At 51.5% G+C, this 16,609-nt stretch overlaps 1 protein-coding gene across 9 annotated transcripts in view; it reads left to right on the forward strand.

Moving 5' to 3' along the window:
• TP53BP1 (tumor protein p53 binding protein 1) overlaps positions 1-16,609 on the forward strand; it is a 58,678-nt gene that overhangs the window by 41,386 nt on the left and 683 nt on the right. For 2 of the 9 annotated variants that reach the window (XM_081964904.1, XM_081964902.1), the window contains 10 exons: positions 1,416-1,890; positions 4,478-4,630; positions 5,761-6,008; positions 6,894-7,064; positions 7,143-7,543; positions 7,646-7,837; positions 8,078-8,254; positions 8,471-8,680; positions 9,996-10,090; positions 13,395-13,594. In XM_081964904.1, coding sequence (XP_081821030.1) covers positions 1,416-1,890; positions 4,478-4,630; positions 5,761-6,008; positions 6,894-7,064; positions 7,143-7,543; positions 7,646-7,837; positions 8,078-8,254; positions 8,471-8,680; positions 9,996-10,090; positions 13,395-13,594 — 2,322 coding nt within the window. The other 7 variants (XM_081964908.1, XM_081964909.1, XM_081964910.1 and 4 more) reach the window with 7 other exon arrangements.

The raw sequence follows: 16,609 nt of genomic DNA on the forward strand, positions 1-16,609 counted from the left end.
TAGGGCAGCGACCTGGTCATCCCCGTCGCCCTTCATCCACCATTACAAAGTGGACAAATATGCCTCAGCGGAAGCTTCCTTTCGGCGGCCCGTCTTACAGAGGGTTGTTGCATCCACGGCCCTTGACCAGCCGGCGTCCCGCCCTTGAGACTCATTGCTTTGGCATGCCCCATGCTTGGATTCCCCAAGCAGCGCACAGGAGAACGACCGTTGACTTACCTGAATGGCCCTTCTATGTGCGCTGCGAGGGGAATCCAAACCCGCCCTCGGCTTCGGGTGGTCCGGGCATTGGCATTGATTTCATAATCACACACACATGCACGCACGATATCTACTTACCTACTTACCGTTTATATGTCATTCATTGCTTCTCTTGGATCAGCTGAGCCTTCTCTTGGATCAGCTGAGCCTTCGTACAAAACTGAACTACCCAATCAGAGGAGGCGTGGTCAACAATTACATAACTCAGTCTCTAGGCTAATGGACAAAGTTAACCCATGCTTGGATTCCCCTCGCAGCGCACATAGAAGGACCGTTCAGGGAAGTCAATGGTCGTTTTGCTCCCTTGAAGGTTACAGGAACGAGAGTTTTAGTGTAGAGATAGATGCCCTGGAGCTGTGGGTAGATCGTCCTTGCAGTATGAAAAGGCTGTATCCAGAGATGCACAGGGGAAGGCAAGGGCTCGTGGAGTTGATCACAAGGGGCTATCCAAATGACCCCGTGAGACATACATGGAATGCGTGAGGCAAGATTCCAAGAAACGCAGCCTAGAAGCTGCACAGAGAGATTGCAGCTACAGAAGCTGCTTTCATGTAGAAAAGAAAACAGGCTTGGTGCAGAATTCCTGGAATCAATTCCTGGACCTTTTCCTTGCTCCCTCTGGAGAGCAGATTTTTGCTGCATTTCCTCAGCTTTGAGAGTTGCAGTCTTTGACATTGCAGAACGATTCCATGTGGCCAGAAAGTATTGTCCAGCTTCATTTCTTACGCTGCTCCTCTGGAATGAAAGAGACTCCAGCTTTAGGGAGAAGGTAGCCATGGCAAGTAGGCTGCGTTTGGGGTTCTGGTTGAAAGGAAGAGTCCGGGATGGTCTGTTGCTGGTCTTCGGTGTCTCCTGAGATGCCTCTGTGGGGTAGATTCGCAAAAAATTAGACAATGGGGGAGGAGCTTGCTCACAGCCAAGCATCAACCTCCCAGAGTCGCTTGATTGTGAAGTGGGTGGCATATAAATTTAATAAATAGAAAACCATGCTGTAAGGGAAACTACATTGCACAGAGGCAGCATCAGATGCAAGGGAAGTTCAAGGGACAGATCAATGCCTGTTGGCTGTAACTGTTGGGAACAAGTGATCAGATTAGATAGGATATTGGATCTGATCCAACAGTTGCTTTTTTGTTGCTCTTTTTATATTTTAGGGGTGACTTGTTCAATTTTCCAAGTTCCCAAGAAGAAGATGAGCCATCGCGAACCTGGAAGGACCAGCAGAAATGTGTCTCCTTCAGTTGCAGACACGTCCCGTCTTCTGAGCTGATTGCTAAAGAGCAGGCGGTAGGCTGTGCCGAAGTGGGAGAGGCCCTGGAGGTTGACGCTGCCTCACTTCAGCAGGGGGAGAATCGGAGAGCCCCAAAGAAGGGGCATGTGGGCACACCAGAAGAAAAGACCATCCCAGAGCCTGGACCCAGCAACGGCAAGAGCACCCAGGTGCCAGTGGAGTGCCTGGGAGACCCAGCAGGCCCCGTGTCGGCTGCCACGCAGACGGCTTCTGCCGCTCAGGTGGAAGTGGGCACCAGCACAGCCTGTCCTCCGCTCCAGCAGCACAGCGCTAGCGTGCAAACAGAGCGGGACTTTATGTGGCAGCCCGGAAGCCCCCCAGAGGCCTCGGCCAGTCAGGTGAGGGAGGGAGGGGCCATTTGGAGTTCAGGCAGCTCCAATGCGGCTACCTGACAGCAGCAGGGAAATTTATAAAGGAGAAATAATTTATTTTTGCTTATTCAGACCCACCAAGTAATTCCAATGTTGAATATTTCAGGAGGCTACCATTGAATCGCTTCAATTAGAAAACCCTGCGCAGGTTTCTGTTTTTAGGAGTTGATGCAAAAGAAAGCATCCCTCGAGCAGGCAGGCGGAGGCTTGGGGTGTTTGGTGGGTGCTTGGAATGCCACGAGGGAAGGGGTCACACAGAGAGTAAGTTCCAGAATGTGAGGGCACAGCAGAAAAAGGCTGCTCTCGGTCCCCTCCTCCTAATCACCACCTGGAGATAAGTAGTTTGGGATTCCTGCAAGCACTTTCTGGACTGGCTGCAGCTCCCTGGTGGTCTCCGAAGGCTGTCCTAGATCACCGAGTGGGGCAGTCAAGGCCCGAGTCCAGCTGGCATGCTGGGCTGCCAAAGCACCTGCCTGGGGGCCAGAATGTGTGGCATTAGGATGAAGGTGAGTTCTGAGGGAGAGCTGGGATTGGTCTTGCCAGCACATCCTGGGATTCACCAACCCCTGAACCAGGATAGTCTCGAACACTGCCCTGCCAGGATTGCCGAAAGGAACGTCCTGGTCTGGTGGGCTCTGGACGCTAAAATTGGTCCCTGTAGCCTCAGGCCCTCCAGGCATCCCGGCAGCCACGCCGGCAGATCACACTGGGAGCAGCCAGGAGGTCTGAGAAGCTGCTTGCAGTCCATGTGGAGTTGGAAGGTGGGCAGAGGGTGGCCTCTGCCTCTCCTGGATAGGTGAAAGGTTTTCCTGCAGGTTGCAGAAAGGGAGCGTGGATGGGTCTTGTGGTCCTTTTCAGCTTTCTGGTTCTTGAGTTGAGGGAGCAGTGAGGCTGGGCTCCCTTCTACGGGGGGAGTCTTTGAGAGGAGCAGCTTCTGCCTGAATTAGGATTCCTGCAATGGACTTGTGGACTCAGCTCACTCTCTCAGGACCCCTCCTTTCAATGTGGCTGCTGTGTCTACTATGTGGACTTTTTAAGTGGTTCAACTCTTTTCTGTTGCTGTGGTTTCTGTCATTTGTGGTAGAGATTAAGGAGAAGGTGGCAACTCTCTGCAGATTATGGCCCTGGGACTCTCATCCCTCCAAACTGCCCCCCATCTCTATGGCAAATTGGCCATGTGAGGTGAGATTAAGTGTAGTCGCCGGCTTGGGTTGCTTTCTCCCTCTGCCCATCACATCAGCACCTGCTCTCTTCCCTTCCCGTCTACCTGGGGAATTCTGGATGAGAACGGGGGGGGGGGGGGTAAGGCCACTGCAGCTCAGCCGGTCAGTGAGAATTAAGGGATGCTGTAGACAAGTTGCTGGTTGGCAGATGAAGGAGTCTTTGCAGTTTGAATGACGCAATTGGCAGTGTCAGTTATACAAGTGTGCAACGGTATTTTTACTTACTGATTTCTTAGAGCCTCTAAAGCAGGGGTATCAAACTCACGTCGTTACGGCAGCGTCACGTGACTTTGCTAAACTGGGCATGGGCGTGGCCAGTGCGTGACACATCTGTCCTGCAGGCCGGGAGTTTGACAACCGTGCTCTAAAGCATTGGCCAATTTCTCTGGAAAGGTCTTGGTCATTTTCTGGTGACCTTCAGTGGATAAGTAGGATTTTTCATTGGACTGGCCTTTGGCTAATATTTTATTATGGCAATGGTAAATACATAACATTTTTTTCAACAGGTTTTTATTGTTGTGTTTTCTGCCTTTGGGGTTGCTTGTGTTCTCCTTATGGCTGCACTGAGGTAGGTTGTAGTTAAAATGCATTTGAATGAAAGTGATGATTTTTAAGTGTCTGTGCTACACGAAACTAAAGGAGAAAAATAGCGAATTTGAATAGGAATCATACAGAAATAAACAGATAATCTTATATTCTCAATTTTAGCCCTACATGTTTTTTAACATGCGTAAAAGGCTTAGGTTCTGTTTCACCGATAAAGAATATTTGCAGCTCAGGATTGAACTGAGACTTCCTTGGTGCACTTAATCGCTCAGCCGGGTTGTTTTCTTGCAGGCGTTTCATGACCTAAACTAGAAAACGTCAGGGAGGGAGTGGGGTTTGCTCTCAGTGGATGTTCTGGTGCAGGAGTGTGAAACTGGCAGTTCTCCAGATGAAAGAAAAGGGGAGTTCCAATTGCAATGTCCATGTAATCCTTATGAGGCATATCCTGGAGGAGGTTTGCCAACTTCTGAGAAGAGTTTTTCATGTGCTTGACTTCTCAGGCTAGTCTGTAGCCTTTCGATTTCCTGCTAGGCTCCCATCTAAGTACCAGCCAGCTCTGATCCTGCTTAGCTTTCTTTCAGAACGGGCCAGGCTTGATAACCTGCTGTTGCTGAGACTGTGTTTAGCTGAATCTAGTGAACTTTTAGGGGTAGATTAGAATTAGAAGCAAGAACAACCAGCTTACACCCAAGTAGTCAATTACTAAACTTTTCAGTCTAAACCCAATTTACTTGGTTTTGATGAAAGGATGTCTGGAAATATCTTGGACTTTCTTTTTTCTTCAGAAGGAGGAAGAATTTGAACTGCCCCACCCACCAGCAGGTAGAGTCCTACAGCGCCATGTCAGAACAATTCGGGAAGTCCGCACCCTCATAACACGTGTCATCACAGATGTTTACTACAAAGATGGCACCGAAGTGGAACGGAAGGTCGTTGAGGTAGGATGTTTCCAATAAGGCCCCAGTAAAGCCGTGGACCCCATGGTTTCTGGCATGATCTCTTCAAGGGTGATGCTCTCAGGTGTCGGTCTTTTAGAGGATCTCTGGGGCAAACGCAGTGGCAGCCATATCCAGGCCACGGGGGCTCTCAAAGGCTCCTCCATACTCTGCTCTCTTCAAAACAGGGGCAGCCACTTTTGTTTGCAAAGTGAATCAAGTCACATCCAGAAGGATCCAGATTCTGGGGCCTCTGAGGGGGACAGGAGTGAAAAGGGAAGGGAAGTGGTCAGAAGTAGAGGAGGTCAGGCTGGAAGGCCTGGACAGCCCCCCCACCCCTCCAATTTGCCTGAGAGCCAAAGCGAAGAGCGAGACCCCTCCCAGGTGAGGGACTTCATTGGTGGAGTCAGTTGCCTGGGCCCGATTAATCTCTTGGCAGGCTGAGGGTATTCCAGTCCTCCAGAGCACATAAAAATGTTTAGCAACAATATTCTCTGGTATATTAGGGTCCTCCCAGCCAATCCTGTGTCTTAGAGGGGGTACCCCAGATCCAGGACACAATGATAAGCCAGGCCTGTAGGCTTCCTGAGCCCGTCAGGTGGAAAGGCTGAGGCTGCATGACCCGAGGGCCTCGTCCGTTCAGACTCAGAAGAGGGGAGGAAGGCTGAGGGAAGAAAGGAACCCAAGAGGAAGCCATTCCTATCCCAGCTCAGATCTACAATTTAAGATAGGAATGGATGCAAAATGTAAAATCTGTTTTGCACGCTTTCCTTTTTATCCATGGGATGACAATGGAACTCAAGGCTGCTTTTGTTGGATGATGGTAGTATCTATTATTTAAGAAGAGATTGGGTGGCCATTTGTCTGGAATGGTACAGGGTGTCCTGCTTGAGCAGGGAGTTGGACTAGAAGACCTCCAAGGTTGCTTTCAACGGTGTCATATTCTCTTATGTCAGAGAGATGGAATGACAGTAGAACGCGAACAGAGTTGTACCTTCAAAAGGCCATTAAAATACCGTTCTTGAGTGCAGGAGTGCTGATAAAGGTGGATGAATGGCTGGGTGCCTGAGTGGAGGGGGCCATGAGGAGGATTGCAGTGGCTCCCTTCCCATTTGGAATCTGATCTTTTTCAGGAGCGAGAGGAGCCCCATGTGGATTGCTATGAGTGCGAGGTGGACGTCTCTCCTTCCCGCACTGGGGCCTTTTCTCTGACCTCCGGAGACCTTGGGGACCTCAGCTCCTTTTCCTCCAAGGCGTCGGGACCTCAGCACACTTCCAGTGGAGGAAGCAGCGCTCTGTCTGCCACTCGCAGCCGCGTAAACTCTGCGGGCCCAAGAAGGGGCTCTGAAGACCCGGCCTTGCCCGCAGCCAGGAAGCCAAGGTGAGTGGGGGCTTTAAGAGATTACCTCTGGAATGACCTCCCCCCCGACATTAGAACCACTTCTGACCTCCGCTCCTTCCGGCAAAAATTGAAGACTCACCTGTTCCGATTAGCAGGCCTGGCATAATTACAACTGTCCCTCCTGGCAAATGTATTATTATCTGGTTATTTTAGGGTTTTTAATCTGTTGTGTCTGTTTTAGGGATTTTAAAAAATTATATTTATTCAGCTTTGTACAGTTCTTTTAATTGCATTTTAACCTCCTCCAAACTGTACATATTTAATATTTAATTTTTTATTGTATTTTTGTGATATTCTCTATGGACTGTACACCACCCCGAGTCCCTTCTGGGAGAGGGGGCGGTCTAGAAGCACAAATAAATAAATAAATAAATAAATAAATAAATAAATAAATAAATACCTGCCAGTTTGCACAGAAGTCGGTTGTGCCATTCTTGGGCCTGTGAAAGTCAGTTGATGTCTTCAAAGAGAAGTTAATGTCAGTTCAGAAAACTGAGCTCTAAAACCTCAAGTGTAGTTTAACTTATTCAGGACAGATGTAGATAAACAGAGGTGAAGAGTCCAGATGTTTGGCAAAACATTGTGAAAGTCAACATTTTATAGAAAGTTCCTTTCAAACTCAGTAATGAAAAAGACTATGAAATGGTACTTTATTTATTCAATTTAGCCACCCATCTCAACCATTGACTTTGGACTACATTTTACCACCTTGTTTTGCAATACGCATCTTTTAATTTTTAGCCAGGGTTTTCCAAAGGGAAAAGGAGCTTTTACGGCCATGATCAAAGTGTCCTGAACCTGAGAGGCTTCCGATGGGGAAGTAGGGGCTGCCGGCAGGAGCTAAGCTGCCTCTTCTCTCCCCAGCCCAAAGAAGGGGACCGGTTTCTGCCCAGCCCATCGTGACCATGGCAAGGCTCCAGCGGGAGACGAGGCAGAAGACCCAGGCCCCAGCAACCAGCAGTGTAGAGGCGTGCCTCTCACCCCCCGTGGGCGAGGGCGAAGGGGCCGCCCCACTTCCCGATCCACTGGAGTGAGGTAGAGCAGTGGCGATGGAAGCAAAGCTTTCTCGGCAGTGCTTTGGGCATCCCGTAATCCCTCTCGCTGTTTCTACAGGGGCTCCATGCAGGCCGAGGCAGAACTTTCCGGTGGCACCTCTTTGGATGGGCAGCCAAGCTTGGGTCCACATCTGGAGGGACGGGAGCGAGCTGAGCCCCCTCGGTGCCGCAGTGGCTCACCTGAAATCCCTCTGCAGGAGCAACTGAGCACCTCTGACGATCCCAGGCTCCCACCATCTGGGAGCTGCCTGGTGGGCCTCCGGGTGGTAGCCAAGTGGTCATCCAATGGCTACTTCTACTCTGGGACCATCACGCAGGATGTGGGCGGGGCCAAGTACAGGCTGCTCTTTGACGATGGCTATGAATGTGACGTTCTGGCCCGAGATGTCCTCCTGTGTGACCCCCTCCCTCTGGAAACAGAGGTGACGGCGCTTTCTGAGGATGAATACTTCAGTGCAGGTAACTGTCTGTTGGTTTGCAAGGTGCCTGTCGCTCGGGGTGGTGGGACGAGGAGAGGGAGCAGGATTGGGGCCTCGGCCTGTAGCTCTGCCTTTGCTGCAGGTGTGGTAAAGGGCCATCGGAAGGAGGCGGGGGAGCTGTTCTATTGCATCGAGAAGGATGGACAGCAGAAGTGGTACCGGCGGACGGCAGTTATCCTGTCTTTGGAACAAGGGAACAGACTCCGGGAGCAGTTTGGGCTTGGCCCATGCCAGCCAGCCACTCCTCTGACCAGGGCAGCCGATATCAGCCTAGGTGTGGCTCTGAGACAGGGACCACATTCCTCACCCCTGGGTGGCCAGAGTGGGAGTGGCCGCAATGCAGAGGAAATCCTGGCCCTCTGCGAGCTCCACCTTTGCGGAGGGCTAGAAAGATGTGGGCTGCTCATCATGGAGGACGCACCTGCGGCGGGAGGGCTGCAGGGAGGCTGGGGCTGCCCTGTGCCGGGTGGCCTACAGAAGGTGAAGCTGACTCTGATTTCCCTGGTGGACCCAGATAACCTGGTGGAGGGAAAGCGGAAGAGGCGCAGCATTGCTTCCCCCAGCCCCTCCAGTGGCAGCACCACTCCCGTCCGCAAGAGCCCGGAGCCCCTTTCCAGCAAAAGGAAACTGGCTGCTGTCTCAGAAGAGGAACAGTCGCCAGCCAAGCGGGGGCGGCGCCTGGCACTGGCAGGTGAGGCTCGCTCAGGTGATCCCGGTCTCGAGAGGCTGCCCTCCTGAGCCAATTTGGCTGTGCTCTCCCGGCTACTTCCTCCCACATTCAAAAAGCAACCTGGGATGTCCCAGTTGGTTTCCCTCTGTCCCCACCGGCTCTTGCGTCTTTCCCTCTTGGTTATTTCTGGGAAGACCTGACAAAGGGCAGGAGGCGACCCTTCTCTCTCGTCTGCAGGAGCTGCAAATGCCAGGGAGATGGCAAACCCATCAGGAAGTGGAAAGTACTCGGGCGATCACTTGGCACTTGATCACCGATGGGGTCCTTTGCCCCAGAACAAAACTCTGTTTTTGGGCTACGCCTTTCTTCTCTCCATGGCAAATACAACAGAGAAGCTTCCTAGTCATCAAAAGACTGCAGTGAGCAGCGAAGAAGAAGAAGAAGAAGGTGAGGCCATCTGGCTTACTTGTGTCAATGTGTGTTGGTTTTTTGGAACACTCAAGTGATGTCTTTGATGGTTATGAATTGCATGAAAGTTAGACTCAATCTTGCATGAGGAAAGGAATGTTGCTAATATATTATTAACTCATGGGCAGAATTAAAGGGGTGCTGATGTCTGCATGTACAGGTCGCACTAAGTTGAAGCCAAACCACCCCCTCCGTCTCTGTCCCCTTGCCTGGCTTCCTTCCACCTGGAAGGTCTCAGGCTTGGTGTCCCTTTGCAAGGGCTTCCTGGGTTGGATCCAAAAACTCCTCATTTTCCCTGGTCAGTTGGAGAAGTTCCAATGCAGCCCTTCACCTCTTCCAAGGAAAATCCTCCTCCTTGCAGCATGGGCAATTCTTGTGATCTTCAAGGAGAACACCAGGTGTGGATGGAGAGAGTGGCCTTGAGGAACAGGAGGAGGAAGTGATCCTGACCGAGACAACGGTCAAATAAAAGACACCCGATTCAGCCTGGGTTTGGGGCAGAACCCTAACTGGAACATCTTAGTGGGGGCTGGGAATGCATAGAGACTTAGAAGATTCTCTAATAGAACTTTACAATTAAAGTAGCATTGATCTATATGACCTCTAGCTTAGTCAGCCTTTGAGTGCTGATATCAACCAATTCTGATTTGGGAAGAGGGAAACTTCTGTTCTGCCTTTTTATTCACTTTTTTTCAAGATGATGAAAGATGATAATTCAATGAAATTTTCCTTAGTGGAGCAACGTGTGGCCAAGAGCATCTCAATCTCTTCTCAAAGGCAGGATGGGAAGATCCTTGCCACATGGCTCCCAAGATGGGGAAGGGGAGGAGCTGGAAGAAGAAAAACTGGAGCTTCAGAATCTCTGGATTAAATATCCAGGAGCGAGGGGCTTCAGAGTGACAAAAATACATTAAGAAATCATTGTTCTCCATCAACGCAAGCTCAGAATACGAGAGACATTGAAGAAACGCTTGCTGAGAACAGGATAGCAAAATAAAGCCCCTTTTGTACAGGAAGGAAACTTGAGGCACTCAAGTCAGATGTCCAACCAGTATTAAAGGACCCCCTGGTTGGTTATCCATTTTCTGCTGCTTTCCCAAAACTGAGCTGCTGCATTCCCTTATAGCAACCACCGCAGTCCTTTGTGCCCAGAGGTGCCTGTGCGCCTAAGGGAAGAAAATTAATCCCATGAACGTTATAATCTGCTCTGAGGCTTTCTCGGAGGCACGGTGCAAATGTGCAATGCTGCTTTGAAGGAAAAGTAAGAACTGTCCAATTTACTTCCATGTTCCAGAATTTGTGGAGAGAGTCCCTTACAACAAACCCTACACTGAGCTACAACTCCAAGCAGGAGGAGGTTTCATCCTAGAGGACTTCAATGAAAGCCAGGTCAGAGTCCGGGGCAGGGAGGTGAGCTGTGAGCCAAACCTATGGATGCAAATGTAAATCAACAAGACCCCATCATTGGCTTCAGCAAATGATTTCCACCTTTTGCAGCCACCAGCTTTTCTAGTGGCTTCTGTCCCCTTCTGTAACTTGGCAGTTTTCGGCCTCAAGGAGTCCCTAGTATTTTGGTGATCACACATTACAATCCTGACTTTGTGACTTGGAAGGGTGGATTTTCTACGTTTGCCCGGGGTTTTCGGTGGGAAAGTGAAGGGGTTTCCCCAGGCCTTGAGAACGTTGGGGGCGTTGCTGGGCTTGTTGGGTAGAAAGCCGGCAGCCCAGGTTTGAGACCCTCGCATCCCGCAATGGGGTGAGCTCCTGTCCTCGCCTCAGATCCTGCCCACCTAGCAGTTCGAAAGCATGCAAATGCGAGTAAATAAACAAGCATCACTTGACATCATGTTGGCCAAATGACTGCAGAAATGTCTTCCGACTGCTGGTTCAATGGCCTCAAAACAGAGATGAGCGTCGGCAACAACTAAGGGAGTAAAATCTGCAGGGCTCTTTGTTAGAATGCTGGGGAGCTCCTGCTTTGATTCCCAGGTTGGGCCTGAGCATAATCAGCCCTGTAGCTGGAGGGCCCTTTGGGAGGCCACTGAGCTTTCAAGGGCAGGTGGCTCTTCTTCACACTGAAGACCCAAGGCGGCTTGTTAAACCTCTGAGGTCGTCCAGAACACCAGCACACACACACACACACACCCCAAAACCCCTTCCTCTCACCCAGGTAGTGTCCTGCCCTCCCGTCTTGGGTTCAGCTGCAATTTGTGCTTGTCCCAAATCTCAGCTGCCCTTCCTTTCCCACTTTTGGGAGGTGGAATTGGGTGTTCAAAAGATGATTTCTCCCTGCTTCTTTCTGGCGCCTGGGCTCCTGCTGCTGCTTTGGTTTTTGGCTATTGAAGCCTCTTTTGTGGAGTTTGTGCAAAGGTTAGTTATAACATCTATACCAGTGATGGCTAACCTTTTTGGCCTTGTGCGTCAAAAATGCCTCCCCCCCAATGCAACACCTGTGCGCCCTGCCTTCATGCATGTGTGCATAATCCCCACTCATGCATGCATGATCCTGGTGCTTGCGCACGAGACCCCTGCACATGCACCACGCCCATTTTTGGCTTCCAGGTTAGTACAGGAGGCCTTCCAGGCCCAAAATGGGGGGGGGCTGCACCCCATTTTGGGGCTGGAAGGCCTCCACCAACCTGGAAGCCAAAATGGGGTGCAGGGGCGCTGCGTGAGGCCCCAAAATGTTAATGCGTCTCCCCACGCATGTGCCCCCCTATAAATTTGCGTGTGCGTCCCCTGTGGCAGACCCGAATATCAGCTGGCTGGCGGGAGGCATGCACACAAGTGCGGTGGAGGTGGGCTGGGCTGATGGCTGCCGTGTTTGCCATCATGGATCTACACTACGTGAGAAAAAGTTGGAGAAAGAAGGCAAAGGGATTCTGGGGAACAAACCGATTTGGGGGGGAGGGAGGCTCATTTTCTGGCTGTAAAGGATACTTGCAAGAGCCTTCCCAATAAAGTACCAGCAGCTCCTCTGCTCAGATTCCTGTCTGCTCAACCTGGGGATGCTGATGTCTTGATTAACACATCAGCGAGATCAGCAGCGGTGGCGGCCTTAACTGACCTTTCCCTAGTAGCCTCTCTTCACCGCATTGATCAAGATCTTTTCCACGCCATCTTAGCCATAAGACCAAAAGGCAAGCGGGAAAACATTGTGATGTGCAGACCACGATTCCTGCTGGGAAATAATCTTGGCGGGAAACCAGAGTCTTGTCCCGTATGATCTTGACTTGTCTCCTGAATTGCAGGCCTGGCAAAATACCCAGGGAAATATGCTGAAGGAAGAAAATAATCCCAGGACAGAAGCTGTTTATTCAGTGATGAAAGGGAAGCTGGGATGAGCTATTTGGGGGACTTGTACTCATATTCTAGAGTATAGAGCTGATAAAAAGGACTTGCAAAGCCTAGCAATCAAAAATGAAGATACAAGAAATTGCCATTGTAAAAAGAAGAGTTTCCCTCTTTCCCACAAAGTAGCTGATGCGAATGAGGGGAAAGTCTTCTCCATTTTTCAGGGATTTTATGTACCCTTAAAATTACTCAGTTAATTTGATGCATATACCCAATATTCAGTGCATTTTTGTGCATTCATGACAAGCTGTATTATATTTTGAGTGAGATTTAAAAATGCACATGGAAGAAACATCAGTAATAATTTGTAGCCCCTTAATCCCGTTGTTTCATTAAGGTTCCACATAAATAAAACCAAGTGCAACCGAATAAAGGGCCCAGAACCAGCACAATCCAAGTTATAATAAGATCTCAGATACAAGTGAAAAGCCCAATTAAGATCTCAGGTAATGAATGAATGCAGCACTCTTCTCTCTCTGCTCCTGTACAGGTGGGAGTGAACTGTCAAACCACCTTTATGGAGCAGTCCGGTATCTATCAAACAGGACTTGACTGGTGCCTTTGTTGACAAGTTTGAAAGCTGGCTGGGCTGGCTTCTCTTCCCAAGCGTGGTTGGGATGCAACCTTCCTGGCTTCTAAAACCACGAATGGCCAGACCAGCATCCGCCTTACTGGTTTCAGGAAGAAAGGGATGGAGGACAGTGCCAGTCATCAGAAAGTCTTTGATTATCAGTAATTGGGGGCGGAATTTCCATTGCTAAGCAATCTATCCATGACTAGGCCCCTTAGCAATGGCAGTTCTGGTGCTTACAGTCTCCCTCATTAAGCCATTAGTGCCACCAAGGATAATGCCAGGCAGTCACCATTTGTGAGCACCTCAGCAGGTGCTGCTTGTTCACTTTGCCAGCTGAAAGCCGTCCTGTGACTGCAGGACACTGCAATGATGTCATTGGGGGGGGGCTCAGCACAACAGGAACGTTTGAGGACTGGTCTTGAGCCCCCCTCATTCAGTGCTATTGAAGGGTCTGGTGTAAAAATTGGGTTCTTCTTGGGGCTCTGTGGATGCTGCATGGGAGTGGGAGGAAATGCAGGCAAGGAGGGCTTTGCTGGGGAACCAAGATTATCTCTTCTCCAACAGGGCAATTTGCAATGAAGGCAGGCCCAGTTTCCTCCTTTCCCTCCTCCTGACCTGCTTGCTTGGATGAGCCTGGAGGTCTAATAGGCAAATGAAAGTTCCACCTTTGTTTTTTCCACATGCAAACCTCCGAGGCCACCTCCGTTGGCTGTATCTGCCATAGGAGGATTGGCACAAATGTGACCCCCACCCCTCTTGATCCAGTGCAGCGCAGCTTATGAGTGCCTCCTGATAGCAGACCAGCACTGCCGCACCCGGAAGTATTTCCTGTGCCTTGCCCGGGGAATACCGTGTGTCTCCCACATGTGGGTCCATGACAGTTGCCTCGCCAACCAGACTCAGAACTACAAGAACTACTTGTTGCCGGCTGGCTACAGCCTGGAGGAAGAGCGGCTGTTGGAGTGGTGAGTGGGCAGGGCTGTGGGCAGGGTGGTGGTCTGGGCCTCGTGGGGCTCAGGCATTGGGTGAAGCAGCCAACTTCAGCACCAGTGTGTGTGTGTTTGGGTGGGTGGGGACACGACACAATGCTATCGCAGCACGGCAGGAACGTGTGAGTCCTTTGGTGTGAAATGGGGCCCAGGGAGGCAGTTGGGTTTGCTGATTGTATACTTGGCTCCTCGCTATACATCAGCGGCCCTGCCCGAGCTCCTCGAGCTGATCTCGGAGACGGCGGTTGAGATCCCCAGGCTTGTGGTTATGGGGGATTTCAACCTGCCGTCGACGGGAGCAGCGTCTGAGGTGGCTCGGGAGTTCATGGCTTCCATGACAGCCATGGGCCTGACCCAGTTAATTCAGGGCCCCACACACGAAGGTGGCCACACACTGGACCTTGTTTTTGTATCTGAGCAGTGGACGAGTGATCTGGGTATAAGGGACTTTGTTGTTACACCCCTGTCATGGTCAGATCACTCATGTCTCTGGCTGGACTTCCCTGGCGCTACCCCCCACCGCGAGGAGGCGGGACCAGATGGTCCAAGCTGGTACCGCCCCAAGCACCTGATGGAGCCGGATAGGTTCCAGACGGAGCTTGGGCCATTACCTGTAGCCCTGACCCGCGCTTGGTCAGAGGACCTAGCGGCCGCCTGGAATAGGGCGGCGGCTGGGGCCTTGGACCGGGTTGCGCCTTTGCGACCTCTCCTGCGGCAGCGACCCACCCGGGCTCCTTGGTATACCGAGGAGCTGAGGGTGATGAAGCGCCATAGGAGACGTCTAGAGAGCAGGTGGAGGTCCTCACGCTCCAAATCTGATCGAACACAGGTAAGAGCCTACTTACGGACCTACCTTGTGGCATTAAGGGCGGCCAAACGTAGATATTGCGCTGCTCTTATTGCGTCCGCGGATAACCGCCCTGCCGCCCTGTTTAGGGTGACCCGCTCCCTCTTGTCAGAGAGGACGCAGGGGGCACCCTTGCAGGGCAGAGCAGAGGAGTTTGGGGAATATCTGCAGGATAAAGTCGCTCAGATCCGGAGCGGATGGGCCCCCCTCAGTGGACCGGATGGGCCGCCAACAGCGAGTCTTGTGAGACCATCCTGGGAGGAGTTTGATTCTGTTGCCCCCGAGGATTTGGATAGGTTGCGTGGACGGCTGCGACCCACATGTTTAATGGACCCGTGTCCCTCCTGGTTGGTACTGGCATCTTGGGAGGTGACCCGAGGCTGGCTTCTGGGCCTGGTGAATGCCTCATTGGGTGAGGGATCCTTACCAACCGCCTTGAAGGAGGCGGTGGTGAGGCCCTTAAGAGGCCTTCACTCGACCCAATGGAGCTAGCTAATTATCGTCCAGTCTCCAACCTTCCGTTTCTAGCGAAGGTTGTTGAGAATGTGGTGGCGCAGCAGTTTCCGCGACACCTTGACGAATCCGAGTATCTAGACTCACGCCAGTCCGGCTTCCAACCCGGGCACAGCACAGAGACAGCCTTGGTCGCGTTGGTTGATGATCTCTGGAGGGCCAGAGATAGAGGTTGTTCCTCTATCCTGGTCCTATTAGACCTCTTGGCGGCTTTTGATACCATCGACCATGGTATCCTATTGCGCCGGTTGGAGGGGATAGGAGTCGGAGGTACCGTTTTGCGGTGGTTCGGCTCCTACCTCTCCGACCGGAGGCAATGTGTGTTGACAGGGGGGCAGAGGTCGACCCCGAGGCCACTCACTTGTGGAGTGCCACAGGGGTCGGTCCTCTCGCCTCTCCTGTTCAACACATATGTGAAGCCGCTGGGTGAGATCATCCGTGGTTTTGGGGTTGAGTATCACCTCTACGCTGATGATACTCAGCTGTATATTTCAACCCCAAACCACCCCAACGAGGCTGTCGAAGTGATGTCCCGGTGTTTGGAAGCCGTCGGGGTCTGGATGGGGGACAACAGACTTAAACTCAACCCCTCCAAGACTGAGTGGCTGTGGCTACCGGCACCTCGGTTCAGCCAGCTGATTCCATCGCTGGCCATAGGGGGCGAACAATTGCCCCCTGTGGAACGGGCGCGCAATTTGGGCGTCCTCCTTGATGTCCGGCTGTCAATGGATGACCATGTGGCAGCCGTGGCGAGGGGGGCGTTCCACCAGGTTCGCCTGGTGCGCCAATTGCGCCCCCTACTGGACCGGGATGCCCTACGCACGGTCACTCATGCGCTGGTGACGTCCCGCCTGGATTACTGCAACGCTCTCTACATGGGGCTGCCCTTGGGACGCGCCCGGAGACTGCAGTTAGTTCAGAACGCAGCCGCGCGGGCTGTGATGGGGAGTACGAGGTACTCCCACGTAACACCTCTCCTGCGCGAGCTGCACTGGCTACCTGTGGTTTTTCGGGTGCGTTTCAAGGTGCTGATTACCATCTTTAAAGCGCTCCATGGCACGGGACCTAGTTACTTGCGGGATCGCATCCTCCCACATACATCCCTGCGGCCAATTCGCTCACACAGGGAGGGACTTCTCCTGGTGCCGTCCACTAGGCAATGCCAACGGGCGACACCAAGGAGTAGGGCCTTCTCTGTGATGGGCCCAACCCTCTGAAATGACCTCCCCCCCGACATTAGAACCACTTCTGACCTCCGCTCCTTCCGGCAAAAATTGAAGACCCACCTGTTCCGATTAGCAGGCCTGGCATAATTACAACTGTCCCTCCTGGCAAATGTATTATCATCTGGTTATTTTAGGGGTTTTTTAATTTACTGTGTCTATTTTAGGGGTTTAAAACTTATATTTATATTAGCTTTGTACAGTTCTTTTAATTGCATTTTAACCTCCTCCATGCCAACTGTACATATTTAACTTTTTTATTGTATTTTGTTATATTCTGTATGGACTGTACACCGCCCCGAGTCCCTTTTGGGAGAGGGGGCGGTCTAGAAGCATCAAATATAAATAAATAAATAAAATAAATCTCTGGTGTTTAGTGCTGCTCACGGATGCCTCGTTGCTTTTACT

Source organism: Natrix helvetica (assembly GCF_964273705.1).
Source record: "Natrix helvetica genome assembly, chromosome: 12".
In the NCBI taxonomy this organism is placed as follows: domain Eukaryota; kingdom Metazoa; phylum Chordata; class Lepidosauria; order Squamata; family Natricidae; genus Natrix; species Natrix helvetica.